At 56.6% G+C, this 19525-nt stretch overlaps 1 protein-coding gene across 2 annotated transcripts in view; it reads left to right on the forward strand.

Annotated features, from left to right (window-relative positions):
• Positions 1 to 18011, forward strand: part of ST8SIA5 (ST8 alpha-N-acetyl-neuraminide alpha-2,8-sialyltransferase 5) — a 52732-nt gene extending 34721 nt beyond the window's left edge. The window contains exons 5-8 of one of the 2 annotated variants that reach the window (XM_028524617.2): positions 1533 to 1677; positions 4641 to 4753; positions 5536 to 5628; positions 6751 to 18011. In XM_028524617.2, coding sequence (XP_028380418.1) covers positions 1533 to 1677; positions 4641 to 4753; positions 5536 to 5628; positions 6751 to 7219 — 820 coding nt within the window. In that variant the 3' untranslated portion in view covers positions 7220 to 18011. The remainder of the gene's footprint in view (positions 1 to 1532; positions 1678 to 4640; positions 4754 to 5535; positions 5629 to 6750) is intronic. The other variant, XM_028524618.2, reaches the window with a different exon arrangement.
• The last annotated feature ends 1514 nt before the right edge of the window (positions 18012 to 19525 follow it).

Here is a 19525-nt window from a genome sequence, read left to right on the forward strand (position 1 = left end):
CCAGCCCTCGACAGGGAAGAGTGCTCTCCCTAACCAGCAGCCAGCTGAGCTCCCTGCTGAAGTCCTTGCAAGTGATAAAGTCATAAAAAATATTTTTATAACTTTCCTGGCCATAGCAGCCTAGAGTCACAGAATTACAGAGGGTCAGAAGAGGCAGCCCTGTATTCTCTGGATGAGGAAACTGAGGCCCAGGGAGGGGAAGAGACGTGCCCAAAGCCCCACAGCTGGTGGGTGCAGAGCAGAAAGTAGAACCCGGGCTTCCTGACACCTGGTCGGCAGCTGAGTGTCCGTCCAGGACTGCGGTGTGAGTGTTCCAGGCAGCTCCTTCTCAACTTGAGTTCACCGTCTATCTGGGCTTCGTGGAGAAGGTGTCCCTTCATCCCACGGCCGTGTGGACACTGGAGGTGGCCAGGCCTGGAGCCAGTATCAGAGGAAGGTGGTGAGGGTGTACTCAGCCCCCCACTACTGTTTTAGGAGAACATGTGTCCTCGTGGTCCCAAAGTCCCCAGCATGAGTGGGGGGCAATTTGCATCCTTTGTGAAGCCCAGACCCTCTGCAGCCAGGTCGGGGGAGCAAGACTCGCCCAGGATCTGACCCCATCACCAAGCCTCAGCCACAGGGAAGAGAAACCCAGGCTCAAGCTGGCCGGCCTCGTCAGCTACACTCTCCCTGGGAGAGTGTTTGTTTTAAGCCTGCTTACATCATCTCAGCTTTCACCTTTCTGGGAGCTCCTAGTTGAGTGTTTTTGTGAGTGAAAGCCACAGAGTTCTTTTTCTAAAACAAAATGACGAACTCCTGAAAACATCTTTTGGCAGCCAGGTTCCATTTCTTCAGGAAGTCATCCAGTATCAACCCACCACCCCAAATTTCGGACCCTCCCTTCTTCCTAAAACAGTTTCTCGAAACAGCACATTCTGCTGCTGCTGCTGACCGTGGGTGTCCTGGCTTTCTGACCCCATCCCACAGGGCGCACGCCTTGCCTGGAGTCTGGTGTGGGGGCCAGGAGCCGAAGCAACAGCTCTGTGTCCCTGGGTTTCTGTTGGGGCTCATTGCCGCTTCCTACGAGCATGTGTCCGGGAAGCAGTGGAACACCTAGCGGGTCTCGATGAAAGCTCAAATGAGCAGTGATTTGTCCCGCAATTGGCAGGCACCTGGTCGTCAAACACCTGTGTGACGGGCATGACGCAGGATCTGGAGAGGCAGGGGTCCTGCCACCACGGGGCTTTCATTCAAGTAGGGAGGGGGTTGGCAGACAATGAAGCAGGTGGGACGCTTTGGAGGCCAGCAGGGTCCGTGGGGACAGGGCAACGGAGGGAAACCTGGCTGCCACCTGAAAGGCCCGGGCACTGGGAGGGGGATCGCCAGGGGAGGGGCCCGCAGGAGCAGCGGTGTGGGTGGGAAGGGGGAGGCAGGAGAAAGTGGTGCGCCCTGGGCTCCCCAAGGGGACTCAGTTCTGTGGCCCCTCTGCTGTTCGAGAGGCTCTGCTTCGCCCCGTGGTCACCAGCCTCTCCCGTCTGTCTCCTATCCGGCAGGTCCACTCTGTCCAGGTGCTGCAACGCCCCCTCCTTCCTCTTCACCACCCAGAAGAACACCCCCCTGGGGACAAAGCTCAAGTATGAGGTGGACACCAGTGGCATCTACCACATCAACCAGGAGATCTTTCGCATGTTTCCCAAGGTGCTGCTTTGGGCAGGGCGGTCTGGGTGCGGGGAGGAGCCAGCCCAGCACGGCCCTCTGTAGCTGTGTCCACGTGGTTTGGCACGACTCTGCTGTGCCTGCTGCACCTATTGTCCTGGCCCTGGTCGGCCATTCTCTTAGGCTCAGTAGAATGTCACCTGGGAGTTTGGTCTGGCACAGTGAATGCCAGCTGGCTATTAGTTGGGTGACTTTTGGCAAGAAAGTGGTTGTAAAAGTTTGGTTGTTGCCTTGCTCATAGAGGACATCCTGAAGATGTCTGGGAGAGTGATACACATTCATCCTCCACCCGCGGGAGGCACAGAGCAAAAACATCCATGAAGATGATGTGTGTGCACGAGGAATCACCAGCCAATACAAAGCAAGGCACTGCAAGGTTGCTCTGGTGTTGGAAGACCTTGGGTGCCCATCTGCAACACAGGGGCTTAGATTAGGAATAGGTTCGGCTGCTTATAACAGAAAGTCTGAAATATCAGAGACTTAAAGAAGATAGGCATTTATTTTTTCCTTCCACATAAGAGAAATCGGGAGGGAGCTGCCCATGCACAGCAATGCAGAGGCCCTCTGGTCACGGGGACCACGCCCTGAGCAGTGTGTGGGTGCGAACTGCTCAGACCCCTGAGGCTTGAGTACGTGCACTCACTCTGGCCCGATCGCTGCCTCCAACTCTCAGAGGAGGGGCATCCGAGGCTGCACTTTCAGCCGATTCTGACGGTTACCACCGGAGGAGGAGGAAGGTTCCACGGACCGCTCATTACCACCTCCTGGAGAGTGCCGGGCTCGGGGCGGGACACCGAGAGTCCAATCCGCAGAAATGCTGATTGGTGGTGTGCTCGGGTCTTCCTGGACGAGACCCGAGGGCCCGGCTGCCCTGCTCCTCGTGGGGGCGGTAATGAAACAGAGCCCTGGGCCACTCTGCGTTCTGACACTCGGGCAGAGTGTCCCGGTAAGGCGGGCCTTGGGGGGCGCCAGGGGGAGCTGAAGGTGTCAGACGTACCCTCCCACGTCACCGCGCTGGAGGACGATGGGGTGTGAGCCATCTGGACGAGGCGGGTCTTGCCAGGCCTGGAGCACGAGGTTGACCGCAGGTAGTGCCCGTGGGTGACACACGGGGGGGCCCAAGGAGGGCGTGGGTGTGGGCGGCTGAGGCCCAGGGAGCGAGGGAAGAGCTGACTCATGGGAAAGGGTCAGAGAGTAAGCGTTGCAGGCCCTGCAGGCCATGCGTCCCGTGGCACGACGCCCCTCCTTGGTCATCCTTGCGTGAGGCAGCCGTGGACACGAATGAGTGCGGCTGTGTGCCGGCCACACTGTGTTGCCCCTCGACACGGAACTTGTCCGTGTGCTTTTACATGTCACAGGACATTGTTCTTCAGATTTTCCCCAACGATCACAGAATACAAAATCCACCCTTAGCGTGCAGGCTGTGCAGCAGTAGGTGATCGGTCAGTTGTTCACGGGGCCGTAATTTGAAAATCCCCGAACCAGAGCACGGGGCACAGAAGTATTTCCCGAACTTCCCTAAAGCATGTGTCTCTTTGAGTCTCTAAAAAGCAGGCTTCTCGGTGTCCTACCCCCCAGCCTGAAGGCTCTGATTCTGTGGTTCCGGGATGAGGCCCAGACGCCTGTATTTTGAGAAAGACCCCCCTCCCCCAGGCAGTTTTGGACTTACAGTTTGGGAAACGGACAGAGGACATAAAGAGCCTTCGGGGTCTCTCCAAAGACAACTTTGTTTTTTCTGTCTCTCTAATAAAAATCAAGCAGTCTGGCTTCCCACACTGGTCATGAGACACCCTTGTTGCCCCACCGTGGCCCCCTGGGCCTGTCCCTCCAGGGAAGATGGACCACAAGGAGGGACAGTCTCCCAGAGAGGATGCCACACCCCCTTTAGGTTCAGCCTCTTTCCCGATGATCCTGGTGTGGTGTGATTTTCCTTGACACCCGCCTGGATGTCAGTCCCAACAGAAGCCCAAGGTGCTAACGGGGCTACGCTCCTGCGGGCCGGCCGGCTGGTGCATGCTGGGAGGACAGCCGTCCAGCGGCCTCCTGGTGTCAGAGACAGCAGGGTCCTTCGGAGCCATCCAGTAATGACAACCCGTCCCCTTGCGGAGCGGGCCGAGCCCTCACTGGGCAGGCTTCACGTCGACACCAGTGGTTCTAATGGGGAGAGGAGCAGTTTGGGGACATTTGGCGATGCCTGGAGACATTTTTGGTTGTGGTGACTGCAGGGTGCTCCTGGCATCTGGTGGGGAGAGGCCAGGATGCCGCAGGGCACAGGGCAGCCCAGCAGCGAGGAGTGTTAGCAGGACAAGCGGAGCGTGCTGATGCACATTATCTCACTCAGTTGCGTGGAACACACGTTACCCTCCCAGTCTCACACGCTTTATAACACGGAGTCGCTGGCTGCTCAGAAACTTGTCCGTGTTTCTCTCACCTCATTACGGGGCAAAACCAAGACTGAACTTGGGGCTTATGATGAGGGCACCCAGTCCTGGCTTGCCCAGACTTTTCTGGTTTGGCCAAATGAAGTCCTGCATCCGAGCAAAGCCCACCAGTCCTGGGCAGCTGGATGTTTGGTCACCCTACCCTTGACTGCAGGTCAGTGCTCCTGTCCTGTGCCTGTCCAGTGACCCTGCCTCAGGTGGCCCCTGAGGGAATTATGGCCTTGAGTTGGGGCATGACAGGAGCAGGTTTCCTAAGTCTCAGGCTAGTATTTACTTCTTCCTGCCAATTTGCCTGCGGTCCCCTGGAAAGCATGTCCAGGGAGCCTATGTGGGTCTGTAGAAGTGAAAACAAGACTTTTGACCCCTTTTCTCATCTGCAAAATGGAATAACCACTTCTCTCCAAGGTGCCCTACGAGGCTGATGCGCGGGGCCATGAGGAGTGGCGGTGGGTGTGGGTGAGGAGGGGAGAGCACCCGCTGAAGGCTGTGGCCCTGTCTCCCCAGGACATGCCCTACAACCGATCGCAGTTTAAGAAGTGCGCGGTGGTGGGCAACGGAGGCATCCTGAAGAACAGCCGCTGTGGGAGGGAGATTAACAGCGCAGACTTCGTCTTCCGGTAAAAGAGCCGCTCTGCTCTGCACCTGCCGCTTCTGCCCCCACAGCCCTCTGCCTGTGTGCACCTGCCCCGTGTGCCCCAGCCCCTCGGCGATGCCCTTTACGCAGTTAATCCCCCACTCCCCACCCTTGCAGCCCCTCCTGCTCTGGGTTGTCCCTTCTCCTCCCCAGCGCTGTCCCCTTGGGCACACGGTTGAACCCCCCAGGTCCTCAGTCTCCACATCTGCAGAATGGGAGCAAGTGGCTATAACAGAGCTGAAGACACTGAGGACTCACTGGGCCCCTGCAGATCTGCTGGCGAGGCCGTCTGGGCGGCCACTTCCTGGCTGGGCTCTGCTCTTCCAGAGGTGGTGCTCGGAACAGGGTAGCCTTGCAGTGGACACCGGTTTGAACTCTGCCTTTGCTTTGCCTAAGCTCGAGACTGGCCCTTGTATTTCTTCTTCCCTATGTAGAGCCCCCTCTTACCTCTGGGGATCCTCACTTATGTCTTTAGTCTGGATGAAGAAGATGGGTTGAAGATAAGAGCTTAAAGCAAAGAGACATAAGTTGAGGCAACCGCAGGTTCTCATGGGCTGTAGATTCATAGATATTGGGCTGTTCAGGGCCAGGGGGCAAGGGGTGGAATTGGCCCCTCCATGCCCAGGGCACAAAGACTCCACCCCGCCGGCTGCCTCTGCATCCCTCTCTCAGGCGATCGTCATCCTTCCCCTTGCCCTCGCCCCCTCCCAGCTCCGTCTGGAATGACTGGCCATGTGTCATCAGGCTGCGTCATCTCTCCTACAGGTGCAACCTGCCCCCCATCTCAGAGAAGTACACCGTGGATGTGGGGGTGAAGACGGACGTGGTCACTGTGAACCCCAGCATCATTACAGACAGGTCAGTGGCCCTCTTTCCAGACCTGTGCTGTCCAATACGGTTGTCACTAGCCAGCTGTGGCAACTGGGCACTGAAACGTGGCCAGACTAGACTGAGATGTGCCATCTGTGCATATGAAACACACACCCGATTTCCAAGACATAATATGAAAAAGAGAATGGATCGTATGTCATGAAATTTTTACATTGAGCATATGTTGAAATGATAGCACTTTGAGTATATCCATTTAAATAAAATATATTATAAAAATTAATTGCATCCATTTTTCTACTTACATGGGCTTACGAGCACATTCGGCATCATGTACGTGGCCTGCATTATATTTCTTTTGGACCGTGCTGGTCTAGACTGTCTTCACCTAGTGCTGGGTCAGAGAGCTTCCAGCGCGTGACCGGGGAGGGCAGCTCCCTCTGCAGCACGTCCAGGCGACACCGGGGAGAAGCCGCACGCAAACATCTCAGCCCCCCACCTGGCTCCCCGCTGGGACCTGGCTGTCTGGGGGGTCTCGGGGCAGTGGGTTAATGTGTTGAAACTCCAATGTGGGGTAGTCACCCCATCCGGGTCAGATGAAGGGTAAGAGGAGGGGGAGTTATTAAGTCGGGTCAGTGGCCCGGGAACACGACAGTCAGCAGAGCGGAGAAGCGTTAGACAGGTGCGAGATGAGCTGACCTCGCAGGCTGTCTAATGCAAAAAGTGCGGGGGGCTGGGTAGGGGGAGAAGGATGAGAGGACCGGCAGCTGGTCTGAGGTCCCCTGGGAGCCTTAGGGAAGACAGCACAGGTGAATGCCCGGAGGCTCTGCGGAGAGCTCCCACCCCCTCACCGTTTCCTACTGAGCCGTCCCAGGCCGGCCTCAACCCGAGAAGGTCAGCATTGCCCTCCCTTGCAGCCACACACTAGATATTTGCCCCTTTGGGTCCAGACTGTCTTCTTTTGCACCGACTTACAAAAATATAACTGTCCCCAAGGAAGGCTGGACATTCATCTGCTGAGGTGACTGTCAGTCCCGTGTGTCCTTTAAAAAGACCCCAGGGTGCAAGGGTGGGGAAGGAAGGGCGCTGGGTGCTGGGCCCCGGGGGCGGGGAGTGAGTGGCTGATACTCTCCCTCTGCACCCCTCTCTTAGGTTCCACAAGCTGGAGAAGTGGCGGCGGCCCTTCTACCGCGTGCTGCAGGTGTACGAGAACGCGTCGGTGCTGCTGCCGGCCTTCTACAACACGCGCAACACCGACGTATCCATCCGCGTCAAGTACGTGCTGGACGACTTCCAGTCGCCGCAGGCCGTCTACTACTTCCACCCGCAGTACCTGGTCAACGTGTCGCGCTACTGGCTCAGCCTGGGCGTGCGCGCCAAGCGCATCAGCACCGGCCTCATCCTGGCCACCGCGGCGCTGGAGCTCTGCGAGGAGGTGCACCTGTTCGGCTTCTGGGCCTTCCCCATGAACCCTTCGGGCCTCTACATCACTCACCACTATTATGACAACGTCAAGCCCCGTCCAGGCTTTCACGCCATGCCCTCCGAGATCTTCAACTTCCTGCACCTGCACAGCCGAGGCATCCTCCGTGTGCACACGGGCACCTGCAGCTGCTGCTGAGGGAGCCCTGGCTGCCTGCCGTGCCCGGCCCCCAGAACCTGGCTCCTCTTCTCCCTCCTGTGCCGGGCAGGCAGTGGGAAGCCTGGCTGAAAGGCTGTTACTCCCTCGGTAGTTCGGCTTCATGCTTGGGACCTGTGGGCCTGGAGGCAGGGATGGGGTACCGGGCAGAATCGGCTCTGTACTAGGCATCCTGGGCTCCAGTGGGGGCCCCGGGTCTCTGCCTTGCCTCCCGTAGCATGCCGCTGGGGCCCACCTCAGGGTCCGGGCCCTGGGGGCTGCCAGTGAATAAAGCACATTTCCACTCAATTTCAGCAACGAAGAAAGACAGCACAAACTGTAGCGGCCTTGTCACAGCTAAGGAAGGCCCTACAGAGAATGGAAACCAGGGAGATTGGAGGTAGGACACGTGAGCAAGGGCAAGATTTAATGCAGACTTTTGGGTTCTTGAGTTTTATTTCGAGGCCTCAGCCCTGATTTGCTGTCTAGAATCTCAGAGCTTAGAGGCCAACCCAGCCACCAGACCTTCCTGTGAAGACAGAGTGGCCCAGAGAAGTCCAGAGATTTATCAGCCAAGGTTCCACCATCTGAATCCTTTAAGTGACGTCGTGAGAGCTAATGCAAGGCCTGTGAGTCAGGGTCTTCGCAGAGACGCTGTCCGCTGAGGAGAGCCACGCCATTTCAAACACGTCCTCAGACACACACAGTCTCGGTGCCTCCAGGTGCAAACCTGCGTTTGCTCTTTTGATGAGAAGGAAGTAAACCAGCCCAGCCATTTGCACTAAGGTTTTCAAGCCAACGTTATCGACTCATAAGTGCTCAGTGATTCGCTTCCTCTTTTGCCTCCTTATTTTCAGCTCAGTTTTAACCAGAGTTATTTATAAGACCTGTTCCTATTTATGTTCCTGAGTACTGCAGAATCCTGCTATATCCCAATCCTGAACAGGAGCCATCAGGCTCCAGGCCGAACCAAGTAACCGGTGAGCTTAGTGGCCGGAAGCGCGTCGTGGCCTCTGACACCAGCATCGCTGAGGGACCCGCTGCACAGGTGGGACTTCCCACATGGCCCAGCTTGGCAACCTCCATGCACTCGGGCCCCCAGGGCCTGCACTTTGGGAAGTTAGCTGTGTCAAGGCTGAAAGAGGTTAACATGCCATTTCACATCTGAAATCCATTCCCTTGGCTTCCCCCGTGGTGTTCCCACCATTAATGCGGTTGTGCCTCATAGACGCCATTGGTACATTCATTGCCTTAGAACTTAGCTTTGTGCAATCATAGACTGTCAGTCCCGGGAGGGACTTCAGCTCCTTTCCTCTCTCCCTCCCCCCTCCTTTCTTCCCTCCCAACCCCCGTAATCATTTCCATAGCTTGTTCTGCTTTGATCTGGGGTTGGGCTCGTACATGATGACAGATATGGACACATCTTGTCTTATTGTACTTCACAGATGTTGTGTTTTTTAAAACAAGTTAAAGGCAAGACCCTCCCCCAGCAAAAAGATCCTGACTCACTTTATTGCCGTGGTCTGGAGCCAAACCCGAGGTATCTCTGAGGTATGCCTTTGTAGGCGGTATCTCGGTCTTCTGGGGCTGGAGGGCAGACCATAAGCAGACTCCAGCCCTGCACATCCGGTGCTCAGAGGAGGAACTGAAAGCACAGCAGGGAGCAGGACCTTTCTCCTGATTTCCTTGTTTTACGGGCAGAGCCATAGGCTCAGCCAGCCAGTGAGAGCAAGGGGAGCGAGGAGAATGAGGGTGCAGTCCTGGGTTGTTGCAAGCCATGTGCTTACTCTGCACAGCGCTGCTCTAGATGCTGGCCTTCCTCCTTTGTTTTGAGCTCTGGTCCCAACTGGGAAAAAACTCCAGGCCGCTCTGAGCCTCCATCTGCTTTTCTGCACAGCAGGAAAGGAACCAAGGAGGCAAAGTAGGCCCGAATCCTTGGTAAACGGGGGAAAACTGCAGCAGGACCACATATGGCTGTGCTTTCTGAGGTTCTGCCTGTGTCCCTCAAGGAAGGAGCTTCTGGGAAAGATTCTGGTTAACTGAGGTCTCCAGCCACTTGCTCGTGGTTAACTGAGCCCAGTTCTCAAAACGATGGAATGGTAGAACTAGAAGGCTCTTAAAGACTATTTGTCGCACTTCAGGAAACAGGCCTAGAACGGGGAGGTGACCCGGGTCGGGTCATGCCAGGGCTCTACTGAGTGCCCGCTGTGAACAGAAGCTTGCCCAGTGTGTGGAAGCTGGGGTTCTGGAGAGTCACACATTGGGGTTCTCACAGCCGAGGGTGTGGTGGGCTGGGGTCTGCCTAGCCAGGGCCCCTGTAGGTGCTGGGTTTCATGGCTCATGGTCCCGTTTCTGCGCGTAGGTCTCAGGGCAGGTCTCCTCCTCTCCCTCAGGGTCTCAGTTTCCGCATCTACAACCAAGGGCTTAGATCTCTGGGGTCTCTGTCATCTCTAACTCTTTTTTGAGGCGTTCGTGATCATGGGTCTAAGCCATACACGTGGGTGGTTGTGACGGCGAAGATTCACCGTGCCGCCATTCTGCCTCAGGCCCAAGGCTGAGCACTTCCTTTGCATCGTCTCCTGCTGTCGTCACAGGACCCCAGTAGGAGGAAGGCTCCCATCAGAAAGGCCAGGAGACTGAGGCTCAGGGCGATTCGGTGACTTGCCCATGGCCAGGCACTCAGTGGAGGAAACTGCACCCGGGTCTGCAGAACCCCAAAGTCTGGGCTCCAAACCTCTGGCTGAGCTGCATCCCAGCCGGTGTCGGCTGGGCTGGAACAAAAGGGATCCAGATGGAGATGCCACTGCAGGCACTGGGCCCTGCCCTAGGGACAAGCGCTCTGGAAGGCTATCAGGAGTCCAGAAGACAGTCTCAGCCTGAGGGTGTCCCCCTCCTCTATCTCTCCCTGTGTCATTGGAGGGGAGCTGAGGCCATCTCCACATTTTGCAGGTGAGGAGAAATGCCCAGGAAGGGTACACATTACAAGACAACATGGCGAGTGACTTGCCCAAAGCCAACACGGCCGGCTAGGGCCTCAGCTGGGACCCGCCCAGCCTCCTGACTTGCAGTCCATGCTCTTGCTCCGGCTGCTAGTGTCTGTTGGGAAAACATTTCCCGAAGGCGAGAGAAACCCAGGCATCGACTCAGGAGCCCCCACCGAGGGTGTTCCTCTCCTCACCGGCCCTGCACCCTGGGGTGCAGACTACCAATTAAATTCTTATTTAGGGGAAATTGATGCTCCACAAACAAAAAGTCACTTCTTCCTTTGTGCTAAACCCACAGCCCCAGGGCTGAAAGGCAGCAAAAACAAGGAAATGACTTGGTGCTGAACCAAGCAAAAAGGAAGGTGGCTCAAGGTCAGACGTGGCCTCTGAGACGGGTCAGCAGTGCTGGCGCGGCACCTCTGCCCGCGCATCTCCTGGGGCTGCAGAGAGGCTGTTGTCCTTGACTTGGATGAACATGGGGAGGAGGCAGGGGCAGTGCTTTTGTAACCAAGCAAACCGGGGCTTGGCCACGTGGCACCTTCACACATGACCCAATGATTTGTGTTGAGGGAATAGGTTTTTATTAACAGGGTTACAACTTGGGGGTGCTGAGAGCACTCCTGCTCTGAGCCCTCCTCTCCAACAAGACCCAGCATTTCCCTTGCTCCCCAAAAGGCTACAAGCCAAAAACATGCCCAGAAGTTCCCCATGTCCTCATGTGTTCTTAAGCCAGCTGTGCAGACAGGTCTCCATCCCCTCTGGAACGCACACATGTGGGTTTCAGAGTCTCCATCCTCTCGCAGTAGCTCTCTCCTTCAGGATCCGGGGTACGTTGTCCTCAGCCTCCATGCAGCAGTCCAGGAAAACCTGCGCCGTGTTACACTGGGTCATGGGGGGGTCCGGGCAGGCGCATGTCCCTAGAGTGCCTTCTCCGTACGTCCTTCAGAGAAGCAGAGGTAGCTCAGCATTCCCAGTCCCAGTTCAGCTCCAAGCATCTCCCACAAACCCGTGCTTGGTCAGGCGGGTCCCTGCGCAGCTCCATCAGCTCTGCTGCTGTCCTCTCCTCACTCCAGACCTCCGGGTGTGCTCTTACTCCAAACCATGTGGCTTCCCCCTTGCACACCAGACTGCGTAGGGGACTCCCGTCCACAGCCTTTCAGATGGCAGGGCCTCCTCTTTCTTTCTCAGCCCGCCCTTATTTAAGTGCTCCGCCCGAACTTCCTATGTGACCTCATACATGAGGTACCATTTTTGCCAATCCCTCCCCACTCCTGCATCTTTCACCTTCTTTTGGCTGCCATCTGTAGTCAAGCAAGAGTTCCCAGCAACGTCCGGGGTGGGCGTCTGCCCCCTCCCTCTCACACAGGCATTGTGTGAGCTCCTGCAGCTCTGTGGTGAGTCCCTGAATGCTCTGAGTCACATGAACCTTTCACCCCGGGAGCGGGAGCGCAGCCCTTCAAGAAAGACACAGCTATTAGCTTGCCATTGTTGTGCAAAGTATCTTAAAGGCCCTGTCAGCCACTTCCCCCTTCCTCCAACCAAGGATTGTGGGGGTTTCTATTTTCGCTCTGCACCCCGTTATACTTTCTGACATTTGAGGGAGAGCACAGAACTGGCTTCGGCCAGGTGTTCAGCCAGTGGTTACTGAGCCTTATTTTGCACCAGGCATCAGGCCGGGTGCCGGGGGCTGCAGTAGTGAGTGATGCGCAGCACGGAGCCCCTGCCCACTGGACAGAAGGTCCGGTGGGCGTGCACAGACTCTACACGGAGGGTCCTACAGCCCGAGTCAGTCCCGAATTTTGAAAGTTGGCAGGAGAATGATGGTAATTGCTGAAGCAGCGGATACTTCTCAGGCCTCATCCTTGACACCCATGTGACATGTGACAGGGGTGGCCTCTGGAAGCTACCTCAGGGTTCTCCTCCCTTTTCAGGAACTTTCCTTCAGAAATCTCATGGATTCACAGCCCCAGTCTCTTCTGTCCTTGCATCTTAGACCCCTCCCCTGCAGGCTGGCCCTCTCTCGGAACATTGGAACCATGCTCACTGTGGTCTTAAGAGTGTCTCTGCCTGCATGGCGTGTCAAACCTCCACATGTCCTCAGATCTGGGCTCCACCTCACTGGCCACTTACTAGCTGGCGACCTCGGAGGAGCAGCGGAATCCCCTGGAAGCTCAGATGAGGGAGGCCAGGTCAGCAGCTCCCCTAGCTACAGTCAGGCTGGGTGAGACAGTGCTGCTCGATGTCTAGCCCAGCGCCGGGCACAAAGGAGACACCCAGTGAACGCAGCTTCCCTGTACCCACGTCCCCCTCCCCCACCATCAGTCATCCCTCAGTGAATGGCTCTCCCAGACCACTGCACTCAGCCCCAAACCTGGGTCACCCTTTGCTTGTCCTTCTCCTTCACCTTCTGGGTCTGTGTGTTCTCCAAATCATGTCAGTTCTGATTCATGAATATCCCTTGAATTTATTCCCTACCTGTGTCCCTCCTGCCCTAAACTCAGGCCCTTCTGACTGAGCTGCTTCCAGAGAGTTACCTTCAGGAAGTACCTTCCGTGGAGTCCATTGCCTGCCTGTCCCAGGCAGTCCAGATTCCTTATCCAGACAGGCAGGGCTTGCACCAAGCTGGCTCACTCACTCCCCAGAGACCTTCCTGCCACGTCCCCTCCCCACCCCACCCCACCCTCGCACCCCTCCAGGCGCTGTGCCTTTGTACAAGCTGTTGGAAATGCCTGAATTGGCTTCACACCCCCACCTCCCGTTCTCCTCCCCTTTACTCTGTCGCTTTTGCAGGTGTTAGGTTGTGGTCCCTGCATCCTCCCCTCTGTGGGCTGGGCACTCTCTCCCCCTTGCTTCTGCCCTGACCCTCTCCAACTTCAATTAGGATGTCCTTATAGCGTGTGGCACGGGCATCCTGCGTCCTTGGCCGAGGGCCCATTTTTCCCTAATGGAAGCCCCCTAGACCAACTCATCTTCGCACCCCCAGCACTGGCACAGAACCAGGCGTTCATAGCAACGAGGGGCTCCGGTTACCTACCTAGTTCAGGAGACCCTCATGATAAACTGAGTGACATCCTGCAGAATTGTTGGCTTAAAAGAGTCCCCTGTTTATTTATTTATTTTTTGCCCAGCACCGTCTCTGTGGGAAGCGCCGAGCTGTGAGGACGCCCCCACCTGTCCTTGGGGAGCTTGGGACCCAGAAGGCCGGGCTGTCTGTGTTGTGGTGGCTTGCTGGCTCCATCTGCTACCCTCTTTGTCTCTCCCCGTTGCAATCTTGCTCATCTGCCTCTTGCCTGCTAACCAACCCTATTTCTCTAGATTAAACTAAAGAAGGGAAAGACATTTTTTTTCTTTTTCTTCCCTCAAAACCATACAGATTTGTCAGGATCTTGTATGAGGTGCAAGCTGGTAATGAGGGATTTTCAACAGTGTCACCAAAACAAGTGGAAAATGTGTTATTCACTCAGAGACAGATGAGCTGAGCTTTGCAGATGGTTGCAGGGGCCCAGTGGGAGCCCAGGGGCCTGGGGCCCTTCCCCCGGGGGGAGGGGATGGTGCCGCTCTGAGTTCAGCGCACACCCAGCCTCTCCCCACAGCCAGGGCACCCCTGCTCAAAGGGGCTGCTTGCAGTTCAAGGTCAGGTGAGGCCCAGCTGAGGGTGTGCCTGTGGCTCGCGTGTGCCTCTGCTGTTCTCCGGAGGTCTGGCCGTGCCAGGCCAGTGTGTGGAGGTGGATCACACCCTACCAGGCATCCTGCTAAAGCAGTGTGTCCTTCAAAGGGTGGCCTGCATGTAGGTCACCTGTGCGGAATCCCCTGGGTGCTTGTTAAACGCTCCCATCTGGACTCAGAGCCTGTGGAGGTGGGGGTGGTGTCAGAGAATCAGGTTGCGTGACACCCCAGGCGGTTCCGGAGAGCACACGTTCAGACCGGAGTCTCAAGTGAGAAAAGAGCACAGACGAGAACCTGGCTCACAGTCCCACCGGCGTTTTCTGTAAATACAAGCAGAGTGCACGGCCCGCTGTTAAACTAGCAACAGAGGTTAACTGCCCCGGAACCTGTAACATTCACGAAATCTGTTCGGGCCTTGACACTATCAGAGATTTTTGCTTTTTTTTCATTTTTAATTGTGGTAAAACACATATAACATAAATGCACCATCTTAACCATTTCTAAGTGTTCAGGCTGATGTGCATTCAACCTCCAGAATGCTTTTCATCTTGCAAAACTAAACTCTATGCCTATTAAAAGACAAGTCCCCATTACCCCTCCCCCAGCCCCCAACAACCACCGTTTTGCTCTCTGTCTCTGTGACTCTGACCCCTCCCTGTGCCCCACGGAAGTGGAATCACACAGCTCTGTGTTTTTCTGGCTGGCCTGTCTCACACAGAATCACGTCGATAGGAGCTGTTCTCAAAGGACATGAGCTGTTTTCGGTGTCTCTGTAATAGAATTCTGATTTTGCCTTTGCCTGGAGCGGTTGTCCTGGGTTCTCAGCTGGTCCCCGGCTTCCGGCACCTCAGCACTTGGCTGAGGGTCAGCGCAGACCGGGTCTCTCTGTGTAGTGTGGGCTCAGCGTCGGGCCAGCCAGTGACCCAAGAGGCAGCAGCCTTGCCCATCTCTTCTAAGTCTTTAGGCATTTCCCCTGCGCGGTATCTTCATTTAACACTAAATAAAAGAGAAAAAGAAGAAAGAAGAAAAGAAAAAGAAATATATGCCACTGTGACCTGGCTCTTGGCAGGAAGCCGGAAATCAGTGGGGGAGGGAGAGGGCTCCCTTGTCAACCAAATAAGTCATTTCGTTCCGCTAAGTGACTCGTTCAGCTTTGGGATGGAAGTTCTAGTCCCCCTAGAATTGGGGTTCTCAGCCTCGTGTGCCCATTAGAATCAACTGGGGGCCCTGGCCCATTGGGCGCCAAAGCTGGGCCCTGCACTCTGCCAACCACCCATGGCAAACAAACTCAGCAGGTGCTGAAGAGGAGACCTGGGTCCCACAGAACTGGGCGTCACGCTCTTCCCTCCCTCACCTCCTTCCTTTGGAAAAGGTTCCGAGTCTCTGCCTCAATCTCTTCTCCCTCCAACTGGAGGCAGCCCCTCCCCCTCCCCGCTGAAGTTGCCCGAGCAGTGTGGTCCCAGCGAGAACCCTCACTCTATGCCTGGGGCAGCTCAGAATTCCTCATTCAGCCTCGAAGTTGATGAGACCCCTGGACACTGTGACTAGTTAGAGGAGGCAGTGGGTGCGCCCCTCCCTTCCCGGGTCCACGTAGGCAGTGTGTTTGCTCCAGCCCCAGGGAGCCAGGGACCCAGTGAAGGAAAGTCAATCTTGCGACCCAGCAATCCTGGCTGTAAACCTCAGCGTCAAAGACCGAACGTGTTGCTAACAGCAAATCCCGCACGGCCTTTGCTTTCATTCTAACCTCAGTTCCAGCAGACTTGGTTTTGGTCTTCTGTCATCAAGCAAACTGAGAGAAGGGTACCGGGTGCCAGACAGAGCAGAAGCGTCAGCTAATGGCCTGAGAGTGACGGCATTGAAAAGGCCAAAACTATGTGTCTCGGAAAATACCAAGGGATTCGAGGCTATTTAGTGCAGAAGCAAATAGTTTAGTGGGGGGCAGGTATGTCATAATGACCCCCAGGGCAGCAAAGCATTTCAGGTGAGCTCACCCTGAGGTGCCCACGCCAAGCCGAGGTACAAAAACCCTCAAACGCCATTCAGCACCCTGCGGGTAAGAAGGAAGACAGGTGTCCTGTCCACTTATTTCCATCCCCAAGTAATATTATTATTTCCATCCCCAAAACACTCAGAAGACATTCATAGCGATCTCAGTGCTTAGAAGCTTGGCCCTCTGTTATCCCGAAGTTCAGGCAGCTGAACCAGTTCGTCATCTGATGGTCCAGGAGACATGGCATGGGCGGACTCTTTGGGACTCCCCTGTTTCCCCGTGACATCGTTTTCCCCAGGTGATGCTCTCCTGCTGCTCCTCCCCCAAGACAAAAGCAGAGGAGGAGGGGGAAACACGCCTCTTCCAGCTTCCCATCTGAAGGGGAACTTGCAGTGTGGTCCACGGTCCACGGTCATGGCTGTGGCCCAGGCAGCCTCTTTGTGCACCTGCGGGGTCCTCGTTGCCCGTCGGAGGGGGATCAGGATCTCAGCTGGGTGGGCGCCAGCTTTGCAGTCTCTCAGGCCTGGGTGTGTTTGTGAATTTGAAGAATAGAACATTTTTCCCCCCACAAATGAACACTCCTGCTTTCTAAACACCTTTACCATCCCGTTCTCACTGGGCCTCCCTGTACTCCTGAGAGGAAGGTGGGGCAGATGGTGGTGTTCCTGCTTGACCTTGGCCCAGAAACATGACTGTGGGGTGCCCCAGGTCACTCGGGGTTGGTTGGAGCTGTGGTGTTGGGTGTTCAAGCTTCCGAGGGCGGGGCCAGTGGCCATGTCCTGCTGCAGCTCCCGAGACCCCTCTGCTTTCCTCCCTGTGGGCTGTCAGGCTGGCCCGGAGCCTGGCCCAGGCCTCACGCATTGCCCGGCATCTGTGTGGAGGGCCTTGTTTGGTACTTACTCACTTCTTTCTAGGACCTAAGCCCTGGGCACTCGGAGCCAGCAACATGGGGTGGCCTTTCCTGGTGGGGTGGCAGTTATACCTGGTGAGAGTCACCAAAGGCCTCAGGCCTGGGCAGTGCGGGAATGTGGAAGGAGCTGGCATCAGGCTTCCTACACCAGCTCCCTGGTGCTGTGGCCGTGTGGGAGGAGGCTGGTGGGGCCCGCAGTGGCAGCTCCTGGGAGCCCACCCAGGAGCTAGCTGTCCTGGACCCTCTGGAGCAGGACCCTTGGCCCTGCCACGACCGGCTTCTAAGCAAGCTCCTCCACTTAAGGTTGTCAGGGGCGGGGGAGCGTGCAGTGGTTCCTCCCTGGACTCCCACACCCTGCACACACATTTTAGGAATGCGGCCAGGTTACAGGCTCCCTTTCTGGACCTCACTACACCCCTGCAGCAAGCCCTAACTCTTCGTCAAAGCTGTGTTGTTTGAACTGTGAAATATGTGTGTGTGTTTATTTCAAAGCTAACACTTTAACTCAACGAGCACACAATGGTTGTTCAGTGGCACATCTGGAGTCAAAGCCCTGCCACCTCATCCCCCAAATGAAGCTGGGACGGCGATGGGGTCAGCAGAGGAACAGCGGCCACTCTGCCCTGCAGCCACGTGCCCACTGCCCCGATCCGTCATGGCTCTGCCAGGTTGATGTCCGTGCCCTGCCCAGGAGCTCATGTGAAGGCAGCCAGCGGCGCTTGGTGGAACCAGCTCAGCTCCAAGGAGCCTCCTGTGTGTGAAGACAACGTGGCCACGTGGCCGTGACCTTCACATCTTCATGTGCTCTCAGCCCCCTCCCTCCCCGAACTGCACTGCGCTGCGCTCCCGGGAGCCTTTCCCGCTGGAGTGGAGGGGAAAGACAGATGCCGCCGTGGGCTGGATGTGAAGACACTCCCTCTGCGCCCGGAGCTGCAGCTTGGCTTCGGGAGCCCCTCTTGCCCTGCAGATTTGCTCCTTCCCCCGGCCCTGGGGACGATGCTCTGTGCCCTTCCGAGGAGTCGGGGAGGGGCTGCAGCCGTTGTCTGGTTTCCACACAAATGTCGTTCCAGCAACAGGGGTTCCTACCGACTCTGGCCCGCCGCGTATCCCCAGCCTGCGTGTGAGTGGTTCTGCAGTGATGTCTGCGACTTATGCTCAGCACACAATCAGGGTACTTTGTGTCTGTCGCTGTGTTTGAAAGGCCCCCAGTTTACACCCAATAAAACCAGTCAAATGATTCATGTAGCAAACACTCTTCGGCCTGGCCGTGTGCGCGGACGTGTTCGGGGACGGGTCTGGACAGGCCCCACCAGGCGGCCCGGCCCAGTGCGGGAGGCAGCCAGGCCTTCCGAACAGCGCACGGCTACTTTGGGCAGGAGCGGTGGTCTCGGCAGGGGTGCTCGTGGGCTCACAGCGGGGCTCAGAGACAAGGACTTGGCCAAGCTGGGGGGACCACTGGACTATCAGTCCATGGGGAGCAGGACAGAGGACACGGGCTGCTGTGGGAGGAGAGAGAGTCCCTGGTCCCTGAGGGCTGGGGGGCTGCAGAGCAGAAGGGGCCGGAGAGGTGCTCCCACCTGGAAACAGCCCCCACCCCACCCCACCCCACCCCACCCCACCCCGCCCCACTGCGCAGTCCTGACTCTCTCCAAGCAAAGGAGCTCTGTCAAGGTCAAGTCACGTGGAAGGCGTCTGAGCACTAACTATCCTCTTATTTATTTTTTAAAAAGTTCCCTCAATGCCAGTCTCCTGTTTAAAATAGGATTGCATTTTTAAAGACGTCTGGTTTTGAATTCACTCGTACACAGCCTCCGGCTGGGGCCCGCCCATCCCGTGAGCTGCAGATAAGAGGGCTGGGAGCCCTTCCTCCTGCACCTCGGGGAGTCTGAACCCTGCCCTGCGAGCTCTGCAGATTCCCAGGGACGGCTTCACGGCCTCGCTGCCTCAGACTCCTGCCTCTGAGCACATTTCTGTTGAGCAACCAGATATTTAGCCCAGCCCTTTCTTTTTTCTTTTTAAATATTTTATTTATTTATTTTTAGAGAGGGGAAGGGAGGGAGAATGAGAAGGAGAGATTCATCAATCGGTTTCCTCTCGTGCACCCCCTACTGGGGACCTGGCCTGCAACCCAGGCATGTGCCCTGAGTGGGAATCGAACTGGCGACCCTTTGGTTTGCAGGCTAGCACCCCATCCACTGCACCACACCAGCCAGGGCAGCACAGCCCTTTCTGATGTGAATGGTCACGGAGTGCAGGCCGGGGAACGTGAGAGGAGATGGGAAAGAGATGGAAACCACTTCCAAACAGGCAACCCCAAATGCAGTGCTAGCAGTCCCCGGGTCAGCGTCCTTGGGCTGACCGTCCACTGGCCAACCTCCCAGCATGGACACTCCATGGGCCCCAGCCTCGGGCATCTCTCTGTCGCTGCCTCCTCTCCCTTCTTGGCCTCCAGTTCTATCTCCCTGGCTCCCTTTCAGAGGAGAACACATTCCTGTCTTTCCTCTTCGGAGCGTCAGGCGTTCGTGCACTCGGGCCCCTGCTGAGCCTGGATCGCAGCTCCCCCTCTGCCTGCAGGAACGGCAGTGCCAGCTGCAAGGTGTTCACACATTTCCTTGTTCCGATGCTAGAATGCCAAACAACTGAGCCAGCCACTGTGGACCTCAAGGAGCTGTTCTGAGGTCTGCCCTGAGACCCGGGCTCTGTGTTCTAGTCCGCCGTGGCGAGAAAAAGAGCCGAGGGTCAGGGAAGTAGGACTTCAA

The sequence above is a fragment of the Phyllostomus discolor genome, chromosome 9, assembly GCF_004126475.2.
Source record: "Phyllostomus discolor isolate MPI-MPIP mPhyDis1 chromosome 9, mPhyDis1.pri.v3, whole genome shotgun sequence".
NCBI classification, from domain to species: Eukaryota; Metazoa; Chordata; class Mammalia; order Chiroptera; family Phyllostomidae; genus Phyllostomus; species Phyllostomus discolor.